Below are 16,647 nucleotides of genomic sequence, written 5' to 3' on the forward strand. Positions count from 1 at the left end.
TCCATACACACACACATTTACTAAAGCTCTCTGTTTGACATTAAGAGTTAAACTGGATCCATACCAAGTACACATGCTTATGTGCCTTGATTTGATCCAACACTGGACTGGACTACTACAGCAGCAGTACAGAATAATGGAGATGGATTTCTTAATGCCACTGATATTGGTTAAGACTAGAAGTACCAAATTGTGCCACCAAACGTGTAAACATCAAGTTTGTTACTGCTGTTTCCATTTGATATGACATTTGTTTTACGATTCCTAGTTAACAAACAACCAGTCAGCAGCCTCTACCCTCCCAATCCCAGTCCAGTATCCCAGTGGCTCCCTAGATCATCACTGATAAGGCTTAGAGGAAGATATCCTCTTCACCCACCATAAACTTGGTCTGGACAGAATGAGGCTCGCCAGTTCAAAAGGTCTCCACCCATCTGGAGCCGTTTGTGTTAAAACAGGAGAGGAGGCCTGGATTTCTTACAGCAGGACTTGTGTCTGCTGAGCTTCTGAACACCATGAACCCTCAGCCTTCAATACTGGGTTGGAACAGAACATGTTTTATGTTACTTTACGATCTGAATGGGAGAGATTCTTCTGTAGTCAGTGTGTGTAAGTTGTGTGCGGTTATTTCATTGTTTTGATGGCAGGGACACTTTGTAGTATAATAACTGCAGTTTTTGCCGAACTACAACAGAACTAGTTACCTTGAGATCAGCTTTACAAAGCTGTTAAAATCCACCTTTACCTCATCATAGCCCTTGTTGGACACAGCAGGAAAATAAGGATACAAGCGATATCAATGAATAATTGATAGAAAACAGACATAGAAAATGGCCCCTCTTCACAATCTATAATTCATAGGGCTCTCCTTCAGCAGTGCTTGCAGCTCTGCCGGGTTGTAACCTCTGCCATAATTAAAAAGGGGGGAAAGGGAGCAGGGCGTATTTCTCGAGAAAATCCTTAAATTACTTTATGAGGGCATGTCATTAAAGACACGCTCTTTCATGGAATGAACCAGGTCAAAGTGGAACCCTAACCCGGAGGGAGAATTTGATTCACAACAATCTTCAATGTATCTAAAAATACGAGTAATTTTGTTTATCAGGACCAGATGTGTGGAGAGCGAGAGGAGGGGAGGGAGGAGATCAATTGAAAATGAGCCTCTTTCATTTGGGCCTTTGGTTAGTGTACACACTCATACTGACCCTGACATTTGAGGCTTACTAAATGACAAGTATAAATAAGCTAATGAGAGAATGGTTTCAGGGAGAAGGGGATTTGTTTATGTCTTACATAGTAGCTGTCCCTCTCCATAGGTCCTCACATAGCATAGCATAGTGTAGCCTAGCCTAACCTAGCGTGGATTAGCGTACCATGCAAGTGGGTTGTTAATAACTGACGAATCTGTATGTCTGTAAGGCAACACATTAAAAAAAAATTACTCAGACAAGTTATCATGTAAACGTAAATGCTCGTCAACATGATGTTTCACTGCATGTAAGAACAGAGCTGTCGAGATGTCCTGTCTTTCAAAGATAGACACCCCTTTCATTTATTTTCATAAAAACGTTGAAAAGAATGATGTACTGTATATATTGAACAAAACACCCGTTTTGTCTAGAACGTTTTCTTGACCAACTGACAGCTCCATGGATAAGAGACAAGAACGACAAACATAGAACCCATGCTTGTATCAAAGATATCAGTGAGTGAAAAAGAACATTATGCCAAACATTACACACGTGTGTTCACAACCAACCATGACCTAGTTCAAGAGAGAGATTAGAAAGCTAGTTTAACCAGTCTGATACAGACTGAACCAAGGACTACCTTTCTGAAGTGGTTGAGTCAACACTTTGTAATTGCAAGTACGTCTGCAACATCAAATGTTGTCTGCCTGTCATTATTTTCTGGTGATCTGATGTTCCTGTTGAGTGTTTAGGTTTTTTGTTATTTCACACCTCGGGCCTCGACAAACCTTCGAACCGTTCCTTATAAAAAATAAACTGCTTGCTACTAACAGTAACATGATGGAAACGATTGTTTGACATCTTCAACAGTGTCAAAAAATTAGGCATTTCTTATCAAAGACGGGATATGTCTTCCCTTGGGGTCCTTCTATTGCCCATGTGAACTGTAAACCTCTGTCCATTTATTTAGGTAAAATGTGTTATGCTTTATTAGACAGTTGGTAAGTGAAGTGTGACAGAAAAGACAGGGAGAGCGAGACACGCAGCAAAGGGTCCGGGCCAGATTCAAACCCAGGCTGCTGTGGTAAGTCTGCTCCGCCTACAGCGTACGTACAGTTCTCCAGTGAGATAACACCTCTCCTGCAGGAGCAAACCAACAGGCCTCAGGCATCTTGTTCATATCAAGGTGGGATTTACAAGATGGAGGATGGGGGGCTGACAGTCGTCTTGTAGGGATCAGGCTGGTCTCTCTCCTGGAATAATTTATGTTGGGGAATAAAAGGAGATCATCTGTATTCCTCTCAGAGGGAATCAGGATACTTTGGCCACTAAATCCCCCTGCACTTAATCTTCTGTCTATCTCTGTCATTTACTTGACTAGGATCAGTAGTTTAATGAGATACTGCAGCCTGAGACAGGAAGTGGTAAAGGTCTGAGACATGGCTGCGCTTGCCTGCATGATTTACTGGACCTCTGTTGGAGCCATGTAGGATTGGACAGTATGATATAGGACCCTTTATGATGAGGGTGTTTGTTTCTCAGTTTATTATCTCTGATTATGAGCATCATCTGAATGGAACAACTAGATACTCAATTTGACACTGGAGCAAAGTTGATGTAATTTCCTGTTAAGTCATACTCATGTTCAAGACTCAATATTAACTTTATTATCTTACAAAGTGGAACATTTGGTTTGGGCTTAAGCCATACAAGACAAACATTCCACATGTATGTTACATAGAAGAATATTAGGAAACTAAGATTTGACACTTGCTGTCTGACTGGGTAGCCCTGCCTCTCTGAAGCCAGCCAGCATGAGGTGAACTGGCAGCCCCTTAATCCAGGCCGTAGACTCCAGAGGCTGGCAGATCCCATTAGGATCCGGCCCACCAGGACCAGTCAGCTCCCAGCGTGTTACATCAGCACACCAGGGCTCCCGTACGCTCACTGGAACTGTCTGTGTGTGTTAGCGTGTACTTGTGTCAAGTGTGTGTGTGTCAGTGTGCGTTAGTCTGTGTGTACGCTCGTGTGTGTGTGTATCAGTGTGTGAGCGGAGGCTGAGCGTACTTGGGGAATGTGAGCTGGAGGAGTGCTGATAGCGCTGGCACGGTGCCAGCTGGAGGACAGCCAGCATGACCAGGCAGCAGCACCGCTCTCTCATTAACTCTCTGTCCCCTTGCGCCTGGCACTGAGTAGTCTGTCACTCGCCCAGCCCTCTCACACACACACACACACACACAAGCTCTCATTCACTCAAACACCCACCCAGACACGCGCTCACACAGACCTACACATGCGCAAGAGAGCTTACATACAATGACACACACAAAAACACACACACACACACACTAGTAGTGGATTCCTAGGAGCTGAAGGGAGACACTTGGCTCGCTGTACAGTATTTTGAAAGTATTCACACACACTCTTATGTCTTGTGCCGATGTGATATGTGCGTGTCAACTGGATGTCATGCCAGCTTGGCAGGTCACACATCCACGTGTGAATTCAGCATGTATACACAGATGGATGTAAATGTATTTATTTATGGAGCCATGCCTGTAAAGTTTAAGCAGAAACCAAAGCTAAACCAGTTATAACATTCTAAGAATGTTCCAAACAGTGAACTTTTCCAGACAATTTGAAAAGTCGGCCAAGTATGTGACAAGATTCGTAAGAATGTGACCAGTTCCTCCTTGATGAAAAACATGCTGTGTTTTTTCACTATGCTCGATCCGTTGGTAGAGCCTTTAAAGTGCTGTTTCATGCTATCGGCTGGATAGGCAGGGCTGTAACCTAACCTTCAGTGTAGCAGGCAGCCGAGGAGTCTGGGGGAAAAGAAGTCACATTTACAGCTGAAAGGTTCGTATGCCCAGCCAGACTAGTGTGACAGCAAGACGACAGATTTTCACGAGAAATGTCGACAGCACATTCCCTCTGGGTGAAAACTGTGGAAGATGTGAGACGAGGCTAAGCGAGATGCCGTGAGGTTCAGCTGAACCCTGAGTCCTCACAGCGATGCCTTTAGATGACTTCTGACACCGTTTAACCCTTGTGCTGCCTTCGGGTCACATGACCAAAAGGTTCATAACGAACCATCGTTGTGTTTACCCAATTTTACCCAATACAAAAGCAAATAAAAATAATTTTATTTTCACCTTCGCAATGTGGGGGGTCTGAGACAGCCCAACGATTAAAAGAAAATGCTTCATTTTGTTTTTGTATGCGGTAAAGTTGTTGCAAACAACGGTGGGTCACAATGACTGATGGGTCACAATGACCCGAGGAGAACACAAGGGTTAAAGGGGTGGGGCACTGTTAAAACTGCCGTCGCTCATGATTTTTCTTGTACAGTTATTCTGTGTGTAGCAACCTTCTCTCTATCATGGCTGGGATCATCTATTTACAAAACACAACTTTCACGCATCATTTATACAACTAAAAGACAAGCTAGCATCAAGAGCTAACGGACACCAATACAAACCATAAACAATCAAAACAAATAAAGGGACACCGAGTTGAAGAAGTCTGTTTTGACTTAAATGTCAAGAAGGCCATAAAGTTAATATTTAGACATGTAGTCTTTAGAAATAGTAAATAGGGTTGGGTGTTATGTTGGGGTATAGATGTTAAAAGGAAAGCGTTAAAATAAAGGTGGACATTACTGGACTGCAACCCACAGTGGATTAAATCTGTTAATGGCTCATTCTAATTATTGTGAACAGCTCCCTCTGCTGTAAACCATGAATGTGCTTGTTTTGAAAGCAGCTCGCATGTGCGGCGGCGCGTCTTACTCGGCATCATGAAGATGCTGTTGCTCTCAAGGTGTACAGTACATTTAGCTAAGTGCAGCAAAGTGTTAAATTCTGATATTTTTGATGAAGTTTTGATACGAATGGATCCATCCACACGTGTGTGTGTGTGTGTGTGTGTGTGTGTGTGTGTGGTAGAGAACTGATTGTTACAAGACGGGCCCAAGCACACACTCTGACCAGAGTCGTGTTCAGCAGCCTAGCCTAGCACAAACACAACCACAACACAACAGGCTGGTGAAGGAATCAGATACCGGTTACAAATTATTTTTGCAATAGGCTACATCATGTAAAGTATTATGTTTATTTATAAAACAGAACTCACTACAATGCTTCTAAATGTAAAAATACAAAATACAGAAACATGGAATAATTCTTTTTTTGTTGATTCGAGTGGGTCACAAAAAAAAAAGAATTCTATATTATTTTTGGACACATTGACACGGTTTGCGATCCATGAGAAGAAGTACACATGGTGTTTGTAATGTGTATATTATTACCCTTTACTGAGCGTGTGTACCAGACTCACTGGTGCCCAACCTTTGCTCTCCACCTAAAGCAATCAATGTCACATCCTCAGTCCTGCACTTAACCTTGTTCTGCATGTCCTTTCTTTATGACCATTTCAATAATATTTTCACCGGTGAATGCCTGTAGGGAGTTCTCCCGCCCACCCCCCGGCCCCCTGGCATCCCCCTCAGAGCGCTGACCTGCATTGGTTCTCTAATATTGGTGACAGCTAATACACTCCTAAATGATCAGTTATTATCTCCGGACCTCGTTCAGGGTTTCCTGCTGATTCCTAAAGGTCACTCTTCTGTCTTCCTGCATCGATCCGGCTCGTCTGCTAACGTGGCCCTGGCCCTGCTGAGGCTGTGTGTGTGTGTGTGTGTGTGTGAGTGTTACGTGGCACTGGCCCTTATTGAAAGTGAACGTTCAGAGGAACACATGGCCATCAAGCAGAAGTGGCTGCACTGAAAGCATGGTGGGAAAGCAAGTGAATAGAACAGGATGAGGAGAATAATGGATCTGCCAATAAGGAGTATAAAACTCCTAAAATACACCCCAAGGAATTCTTGTGGCAAATATATGAATATCTCTATGCATTGTGTCAATTGGCGTTGAATGCATTTGCCTTTTTATTTCTACGGTTTTCATATAGTACATTTACTGTAGCCGTGGATGGCAGTGAAGCAAACCTTACTTTGCATTTTTGGATTGTTTTTGTATTCATTTGAGTTTGAATCTAAAATGAACATTCAATAATAGAAAACTGAAATAAAAAACTGGGTAAACAACAGAGTGTTTCCAGGAACAAGTTTGAGAGCCCTGGTCTGTTCTGAGTGTGTTCAAAGTCTCGTCAGAGCTGCAAGACAGCTCTTTGTGTATGATGGATGAATGAATTTTACTCAAATGTTTCCATCATTCTTTTGCATTTCTTTTTGTAGAAAATATGTATTACGTTCCATGTAATATGTTGCACTGTGATGCTACGTTTCTGCTTACAAAGCCCCAAGGACACTCAGAACATTCTCCCGGAGCAAAATTGTCATTGCTGCTTATTTGCTGCAGAAATAAATGTTTGATTTTCTCAAGAGATATTGTATAACCTTTCAGTTAATTTGCTAAGTTTCTTAAGACTTGGGGTTGTGTATATCAAAAGTAAGCAGACACTCTGTGACTGGAATGAGTTATGTTATGTTATTATATTGTTATCAATATGTAATTAATATGTTATGATATTAATAATTATTTGTCTTTTTCCAGTTGTATGAGCTGGATGATGACGACAAGAGGAAAGAGTTTTTGGATGACCTCTTCAGTTTCATGCAGAAGAGAGGTGAGTTGTGGTTATTTTGGTCAAAAGTGACAGAACTGAACACTTTATTAGCATAGATCTGTTTAAGAGATGTAAAAAAATACATATATATTAGGGTTGTCCCCGACTAAGATTTTCTTTGGTCGACCAAGACTCGACGAGCACTTCTGAAAATCGACTAATGGAAATTTGACCAAGTTTTTTTTCTTCTATAAATGTCACAATGTTTTTCATCAAACCATTTTGTATGATGTTTTCCCTCACTGTTTTAAGAAATAATATGAAAGAAATACATACGTAAGAAGGGAGATTGACAACTAGACAAACATAAATGTACAAACATTTTCCCGATCTGACTCAATGTAGCTGCTGGACATTCCAGATTCAGCCATAAAATAAGCTATTCCTAATAATAAGCCTCATGTCACCAGTCCTGTTGTTACCAAATGCCGATATAATACAAGATGCCTGATTGGTTATTAATTATTATCTATTACAATGTACTACAAATAAAAAATATTGTTTGTTTAACATGCAAATCAGTGCGCTATTCATGCCTGAAAAACTGCAGCATACAAACTTACACAGGAGCCGAGTGGGGAACGGTGCAACAGAAAGATTGTGTTGTCTTGGCCGGAGAAGATAATGTCATTTAATTTGGATGTGATTCTTATAATAAGCATATTCATTTTTCAACCCAGCACGTGTTAGCATGAGCGAAGTAGGCCAACTTATGGTTTTCAGGTGGTAGGCTACATCATTATTCAACATCGAACTATGAAAAATAAACCGTTGTTGGCAGAGTTTGCATTAAAGGTTTTTTTTTGAGTCACCCGGTATTTTGTAAATGTAAATGTACTGTAAATGAAATGCTGCCATACCACAGATTTCTTTGCCATTTTGCCTAATAACACCGACAAAGTAGGCTATGGCAGAGTTTGTAGTTCGGCAGCCAATTGTGCTCGTGCTGTGTGCAAAAAACAAACAAAACAAAGCACAGATTAACGAAAGGGAAAACAATAACACCTTTTCTTTTAAATTTATATTTTTTAATTGCTTTATTTGTCTTAAATAATATAATACGGCAGCTCGACTAAAGAAATCTTAATCAAGAGCACATCGACCAGAAAGTATGATATAAAACATCAGATTACATGTTTCTAAAACTAAAATGTTAAATGTTTTAATTATTAGACTATATTAAATACCCCTTATATAAACATTTGATTATATCTTGGTTAATCACGTACATTTCTGTTTATAAACATTTGATCTTTCTTGTCCCACATCATTACCTATCTGTCTTTGTGTTCCTCACACTTTCAGCCTTGTGAAAACACAGATGTTGCAAACGTTTGATTCCTCTAACAATAGGAGAATGTGGCTCCTTGTTTCTAAAGGGCTTGTTGTAGTCCTGGTTGCGTTTCCTGAGCGGAGGGGAGGAGTGGGTTTCTCTACACGAGGAGGGAGCAGGGTTTTTATATCAGTGGCACAACGCCCTCATCATCACAACAGTGGGGTCTGTGTGATTTATAATTACCCCCCAGCTGATGTTAAAACAGGACAGACAGGAAGTCCGTGCCACTGCAGGGAGGGCAGCATCCTGGTATTCACTCGCTCCGCCAGCGTAAGGAATTCCCCAGATTTATTGGGCTGGTGGCCAAATCGCCCCTGAGTTTTCCCACAATCAGGAATCTGCTGGTGCCAGAGACGGCACGTTATTGGTGGAGGGAGGGGGTGGGCAGGAGAAGGAGGGGAGGAGGGCATTTTGGCATTGAAGGTCTTGCATAATATGAGGAAGTTGGCTACCCCATGAGAGAGTAAAGGTACAATGATTGGACACAATGACAGCACTATTTTGAGCAGAGGACTTGCGTGTTTGTGTTAGTGTGTGGTTGGTTCTCTTCATGTAGTGCAGACTGGAAGCAGATTACTGTGCCTCTGGCCTTGCCACCTTGTTTTTGTTATCCACTGGTACATTATTACAAATACATACTTAGATTATAATAGATAATAATTTTTTTAAAATTTTTTGTTACATGTTTTGTGTAGATAACGTCCCATTCCTGCCTTTTTTTTTAACCAACATTACAAAGTATTAGATATTTTCAGTATAATATGTTAGTACAATCTTGCAGATCAAAAAGCAAGAAGCTTGATTTTCATGTGATGTTTAGAAACCACCACTACCAGCATAGTTTTCACATCCCATGAAGGAGTTGTAAATAAAAAACACCTCAGTAAACGTGGTTGTGAGTTAGGTAACAATGGTTTTCCTGTTCTCCCAAAGAACAAAAAGAGGCCATGTCCAAAAGCTGTATAAAATGTTTATTTTTACTATAGAAAACCAAAGGGCACCTGAACAATGTAACAGCTGGATTCCCGATCAATGCCCTCGGAGACGGTAAATCAATTTCAACTTTCTGACAGACGCTGTAAAATGTGTTAACGATAATGTGCGTTACTTTAGACATATTTGGTAGTCACACTGGTTGTTGCTCGTCTCTGGTAGAAGTTCCTCAGGGTGGAGATGATTAAGTCACTGGCCTCTCAAACAAAACAACTGCAAATACCTTCCATCACAGGATTTGGGGGAGGGAGAAATGTTGTTCTAAATCCATTAATGGATGCCTTGGAGAATTTAAGGTGTGACCAGCAGTTACCTTAAGGCTAAGATCACTCATTGTCAGTTAGATGAACCATACTATCCCCATACTATTTGTGAATTATCTTAAACTATATGTTTGGCAGATGCAGGTCTACCTGTTTTTGTGTTGATGATCTAGTTGGTGGAGTTGGTCACTGGGATTTAGATGTGATATGGATTGTTGTTGGGAGATGTTCAATTAGTAATTGATTTTGGAGTTCAGGAGACGTTGTCAGTGCATAGCAGATCACCAACACCCGTATCTGCACTCTGTCGTTTTCGACAAACTTAATCACAGCAGACTAGCGAATTGTCCCAGTTAACGTCTCTTGAAAACGTCACCTGACATCTTGCAGTCCCATCCCCAGTTAAGAGACGGTTAAAAATTATTCATTCTACAACGGAATGTTGACGGGGTAAAAGTCTCAAGTTCCAGTTTACATTTAGTGGGTTTTTAATATCAGTTTAGAACCTGTGTCGCCCCTGATTGGTGAGCATGTGTCTCTGGAATGTCTGGCAAGTCCGTCACATCTTGTGAAATTATTGATGACAGGAATGCAGACCTGCTTTATCACGCAGATGTTGTTGCATTCCTATTGGCCAAGTTAACTTAGACCGCCATCCGGCAACTAAGGGCTGTCTTTTGTGTCATAACACCCATTTGTCAAATTTGGTCTTATCAAGACAAAATACTGCTTTTTCATTAAAAATATCTACCTTTGACTTACTCTGCTAGAAATATATACTGTGTATTTGTAATACTGAGATTTAATTTAGTCTCCCTCATGTCTTGATACTGAATAACACTGAGGCAGTAATGGTTGTATTTGTGTTTAACACAATAAATTGCATCGGTTCTAAAACATCAGTACTTCTTTCAAACATCCATATTTGTTTTTGGTTGCCTTGTGCTCATTTTTATTTTATTATGTTGTTGATGGCTAGTAGAAAGAGCTTTGGTGTCGACATGGGAATGTAAGGGTCTGGGTTTGAATCTGCCTTAGGCCCTTTCTTGCACGTCTTCTCCCTCTCTCTCTCACTGCTTTCCTGTCTCCAACTGTCTTATCAATGATAAAAGCTGTTCAAGGCCAGAACATCTTGAAGATACATGTGGGCTGTTTAGTGGCAAAAGACTTGCCTGACATTATTTGAATTCCATCAGACAATACTTGTACCAGCGTGAAGCCCTAGCCCCTGGCCCTTCACTATATTTGTGCCTTTCAAGGATAGTGGCCCATGAAAAACACTACAAACACACTTAACACAAATCAATGGCTTCTTGAATTTCCTTCGGGATTCATAAAGTGAAGTGAATTAAATGTATTTTGTTGGTTCAGCATCGCTTTTCTATTGGGGCATTAATATGCGTTAATATGCCATACAGCACAATTTTAATTTATAAATGAAAACATAGGATATATTCTATTGGTCTTCAAAATATATTTGTTGATTTAAACATCCCCAATGTTGTCTCAATGCTACAGTAGCTACCTAAAAATCTGAGAGAGACAGAGGATGTTTTAGGTGTAAACTAAATCCTCTCCTGTGTTTGATTGATAGTGTGGATCCATTCTCAGTTCAGAGCTGAACACAAATCCTATCAGCCACCCACTCCCATCCACATGAATTAAACCTTTTGTGCCCAAAGATGGCAGCTGCAGATCCCCAATTTGAACCATCTCCTTCACATGAGGCTCCATGAACAGGAACATTCAGAGTATGAACATGCGTGGACCGTACCAAGAGGTCATCTGTAGGGGGGGGGGGGCGATGATTCCCCTGATTCATATTACAGCTGACCCCAGGGGTACGGTAAGGGACAGTGACAGGTGATGGGATCTGGTCTGATCGTGTCCCTGATGTTGCGTCGTCCGCCCTGGAGGGAAACTAAAGTCTGTCGGAAAATGTGGCGTTAGCTTGTCCGTTAGCATGTTGGCTCCTGGTGTTTGGTACTCTCACATTCTGAACAGAGAGTTGTGTGTCAGATTCAGCCATCCTGTCTCCATCTCAACAGTCCGTTTCACTCAGCTTGACCACGGCAACAAGGTGAAATGGTTAGCAACCAGGGTTGAAATAGTATTAAACTGTAGGTTGACACATGACAGGAAGGGTTTACACACACTGGGCAGTGGGTCTAATTACTACCACCCACTCACATAACAGGTTTGTGTCCATTAACTGGGAACCTGTGTGAGTCTGAACTGTGCAAAACAGTCAGCCTCTATGCTTTCTCCATACGCCAAACCATGGGCGGATGGATACAGATTAAGCAAAGGTTGTGAAGTGTCCAGCTGCAGTTATGCCGGTGGTCTAAATTTGACTGACCGTTGGGTCATGTTTAGTGTGGTCTAAATTCAGCCGTAAGCTGACAGATGAAAGGTCATTGATCAACGATACTGGCCACCATTTTATTTATAACTCTTAACCCAGTGTGGGTTACAGTGGAATCTGAATCTGCAACCCCAAAAAAAACATCTAGAGGTGAAATTAAAAGATATACTATGTGTGTGTTGCGTAGGGGGAATATTTGGATATAGTATATTTAGACTTTCCTGATGGGTTGCTGTCACAGGTTGTCCTAAATCTGATGTGAAGAGCAGTGTGGATAATTTAAGTTTGCATTGACCTTAAATGCTGAGATACTGTCTGTTTAAGACTCTTTGACTTTTGGAAGGATATTTTCAACTGCTGTTTGGTCTCAGTTAGTGAGCTATTTCCTGTCATAGATAGTCATACCAGAAAACACAGAAATGAACCAAATGAGGAATGGATTAGAAATATTCTGGTCAATTATCTACACAGTAGGCTATTTCACAGTGCTTTAGTCCCTTTCACTTGGGTGACAAGATACAAATTCCCCCCCTACCAAACAGTAGTTTGTGTAGTTATTGCTTCCTTGCAGCTGATGTCTAATAATCTCTTCTTAAACAGGATGAAAATAACCCTCTTTCCCACCAGTCAAGCTGTTGAGTTACAGCCTCTAACTTACTGGCTGTAGCGGGAGGCAGCCTCTAACTTATTGGCCGTAGACAGACAGCAAGAATGAAGATAAAGGGTCAATGAAACATCTACTATAGCCAAAACCATGCATCTCTCTCTCCCCCTCTCTCCCCCTCTCTCCCCCTCTCTCCCCCTCTCTCAAACACACACACACACTCACACAGTCTGTTTCCCCTTTGTTGATTCCCCCTGAGGGACGCAGTACTAAGTTCCCAAGGACAGACATTGACGCCTCCTTCCATCACAAAATAAGCTTCCCTAAGCCTGTGTTATTGTTTGACAGAATAGCCTCGGGTGGGAATATTTATTGCTAAATTGTTATAAACAATCAGACCATGTTGGTCAGGATGCTGAAAGTTGATACTGTTGAAAAGATTCAATTTCTTAGTTTTTAGTTTGAATTAATCATTGCACATGGACATTAAGAATTTGTTTGAGAAAATGATAAGTGTTAAATTTCTGGGGTGAGAACAGATGTTTGAAGAAACTTAAGTCACTTTAACTTAATAAAAAATATCTTAATGGACAAATATTTTTTCAATCATATTTGACTTCTATTAATGTTTCACAATATGTTTTTCATTTATCACCTAGAGCCTGATGTATGTAAATGAAACGCCGACACTAAAGAGGGGGGGGGGGGGTGCATGGGCTATTTACGTGAGAACTTTGGAGTATCAGGATAGAGTTCCAGAGTTCTGAACGTCTTCTTAGCACACCGGGAACCACATGAGAACAGACTGTAAAGTGAGGTGACATCCACACATTATCATGTAAGCAGCTGCATGTCTCGTTATGGATTCAGTCCATTGTATGTGGTCATTGATTCACTGCAGCACAGGTCATTTCCAGACATGCAGGGAAGCCTATAATAAACTAAATCATATTCATTTGTGATGTCCAAATGGCCTGTTAGAAAATAACTACCATTTGACAGCAGTATTTAACCTATAATCAGAGAGATTTTTTGACCTACCCAGCAGTCTGAAATATTACATTAGCCTTCACACACCATTAGGTGCTAGTTTAAATAACTGAATCTTGAAAGTCCCTGTTCTATTGACTCTACATTGTATTTCTGACTGCAGAAAAAAAATCTAACAATTGTTGAGCTGTTGTATATATTTATATTTATTATAAAAATTGAAATAAAGTTTTTAGATCTCTTGTGTTACTCTGCAGTATATCTGAACATATATTTTATATTTGGTTTTCACCACAGTAATCATATCATTAAATCTTGATTTAATTACTTATAATAACTCAAATTCCAAATGAACAAGAAGCTGTCAACCATCAAAGCAGACTGTAACACATGGCATTTCATATTCAGCCACAAGAGTCAATACTAGGCCTCAAAACATCTTTAGACTTTTTTGGAAAACATTTCCTGTCTCCTAGTGTGATCAAAATAGGACCAAAATATTTTTAGATAAATATATATAAAAATAAATTCCTGTGATTGGTTCTTGATGCCTGGCTGCTGCTGGGTCTGGGTCTCGGCCCATGAGGGTATGGGTTTGGATCCCAGGGTCGTGACCTGTGGGTTGTGCCCTGGTCTTACCATCGTTAATCATGATCTGCCTAGCGACAGCCACAGATCACAGGCTCCTCTGAGAACAGAAGAGGTGGGATCCCCTTTAATAAATACATTAAAAAGTCTAGTTGATCATCTTGCCAGTCAAAGCTCAAAATCCAAGCTAATATTGGTGTACCAGCAATATAACCGTGTGCGTTAATATACGTATTTTAATGGTGCTTTATTGAGGGTTTGTCAAAGCAGAAAGGATTTCTGGCAAGAAGAATTCAGCTGATGTTTATCACCCCTGTCTTGTAAGAGAACAACTACAACATGCCTCTTCATAAATGAACCCCACCGTTCAACCTTAGTTAAGTACAGATCATATTATAAATCTCTCGTAATACACTGAAACTAGATAGGGTTGTCTCTGACAAATATGTGTATTCATCCTTTAGCCAGAGAAACAGCCGTGTTTCTGAACCTCCGGAGCAGCTGGAGAGTGATGGACGTGCTTTGATCGCCTTCTCCTACACAATGAGTGTCAGCCTCTTTTGTGTACTGATAAATATCCTGTTTGATTTATTGTTTCCTTAAGACTCTGGGTATTAATTGATTATTGCCTCAGAACTACCATCAGCACTTTCTTACAAATAAGTCAACTTTTGTCTCCTGATGTAATTACCTGGAATAGAAAGGAGCTGCTTTCCTAAAAGAATGACAACGTATTCGATTTTTGCAACACTAAACATCCAGAGAAGACTGGCATTCCTAATGTTTCCTTTCCTCCTTTAAATAATCTTGTTGGAGGCAAGACCAAGGTGTATTGTTAACAAAAGATAGTGGGCAGTGTCGGTTTGCTCTTATAGTACTTGAATGACGGAGATTTATTATAGTTACACCACTTATAATATGCACACTGATGGTCTTTTAGATTTGAGTTTCATAAAGACATGCTTTGTTTATTTTCCCTTGTTGTTTATTAGCCTTGGGGAATAAGGGACATCTAAATCATAAGTATAATATGTATTTTAGTGTGAAAAAAGTAAACAAAAGCATGTAACTTCAACACACTGTTGAATGCTCTGTATTTCAACTTCTGATATCAGTCAAATCAGGACAGATGTTTTTGTCTGAACCAATGTTTCGGTTTCAAAGCTAGTTCCCTTTAATGTTTGATCCTAGCTGTCGTCACAAGGTACACATGTGCCTGAAGGACAGTGTAAATCCTTTATTAAAAAATCTTTAGCACAATAGTGGTAATTCAAACTGTAAGTTCGCTACTGGCCCTTTTAGGTACATATTAGTAGCATTAGTAGGTAAACATTTGTTTTTCCCCCCAAGTCGCTGCTTTAAATCATTCATTTCATGGGTTAAAAGAGCAAGCCAAAGAGGAGGAGTAATTCCCATCCCATTATCGGATGTAGGTGTGAAGTGAACACATCAGCGATGAAGCCAAGCACGAAGATGATTACTCGGCTACCGGGCCCGATTCCCCTCACAGCTTCAATTAAGCCCCCCATTTTTTCAGCAAGTGAGCGATTAAGCAGAAGCCTGGTGTTAGACTCAGTACAGGGTGTCTCTCCTGCAGTCCACCATTGCTCATTGTCATAATGATCCATGGCCTGATCAGATTGTTTCTGCTGACAAAAGGCGGTCCTCGTCGGCCTTCTCTTTTATTCTGTATATCTCTTTCACAGAATCAGGGACACATATACATCACCCCCAGTATCGAAAGAGCATAAATCAAGTTTTAAGAGGCTTGTCTTGGTTCAGATTCTGCCAGACAAAGGCTTTCAGCCCAAGTCTGTTATTTATTGCTCCAGTGTTCGTTTGGTTAGCTTTTGTACATTCCCAGAAATAATTGTTTTATAGATCAATCCCCGTATTCTGCATTATAACCCGGTGCTGTGACAATGAGACAGGAGCTTTCTTTGTCTTTTGTTTTTCATTCTGTAGGTCTCTGTCACATTCTTATAAGTGCATCTGACCTGACTGATCTGAAGGCTACAAAGCGCTAAGCAACTCCAGACTGACTGTTTGAGGAGAGAGGGTATCAATGATCTCAATCTTCATTTGACTGCTTTCTAAATATGTCCATTAACCTTTCTGAGATCACCCCACTCCTAAGACCACAATGTGCCATGATATATAGACAGTTTAGTTGGAAGTTGTAGATAGTAATGTGTTTCTTCTGGGTGGCGCTGCTTGAGATTTTTTTTTTTTTTACGTCATTGTCCTCAAGCAGAGAGAAGATCAATCTTTTGTTTTAATAGTGTCTCTCCGTTTACATGCTACTGCAGCAAAATGAAGCCATAATTACCTGACTTAATTGATGAGTTTTGACCAGGTCGGAGGTTACTTCAGACCCACCCAACCCCTCCCATTGCTGTTGTTTGCAACATATTTCTGCAGCTATTGATTGCTATTATGGTAAATCCGATGTGCACGATGGAACTCTATCAGCAAAATGCAGGTTAATTATGTCAGGGTCAGCCTCTCCAGAATCACTACAAAGGGTTGGCTTTCACACTTTATGGCTTTAAATTAAATTGCAAGTACAAATTATTATCTAGGTCCCTTCATTCTGCTAATTAAGGACCAGGCTGGAAAGAATACAACTTAAATGAGATCACCTCTTCATTTGCCAGAGTTCTAAAAGT

The 16,647-nt window shown here is 40.6% G+C and overlaps 1 protein-coding gene across 1 annotated transcript in view; it reads left to right on the top strand.

Annotated features, from left to right (window-relative positions):
- The window catches only part of arid3c (AT rich interactive domain 3C (BRIGHT-like)), a 61,998-nt gene that overhangs the window by 36,263 nt on the left and 9,088 nt on the right, over window positions 1-16,647 (top strand). The window contains exon 4 of the mRNA XM_084694716.1: window positions 6,767-6,839. Within this exon, the coding sequence (XP_084550842.1) occupies window positions 6,767-6,839 (73 nt within the window). The remainder of the gene's footprint in view (window positions 1-6,766; window positions 6,840-16,647) is intronic.

Source organism: Hypomesus nipponensis, chromosome 28 (assembly GCF_054491055.1).
Source record: "Hypomesus nipponensis isolate SF chromosome 28, ASM5449105v1, whole genome shotgun sequence".
NCBI classification, from domain to species: domain Eukaryota; kingdom Metazoa; phylum Chordata; class Actinopteri; order Osmeriformes; family Osmeridae; genus Hypomesus; species Hypomesus nipponensis.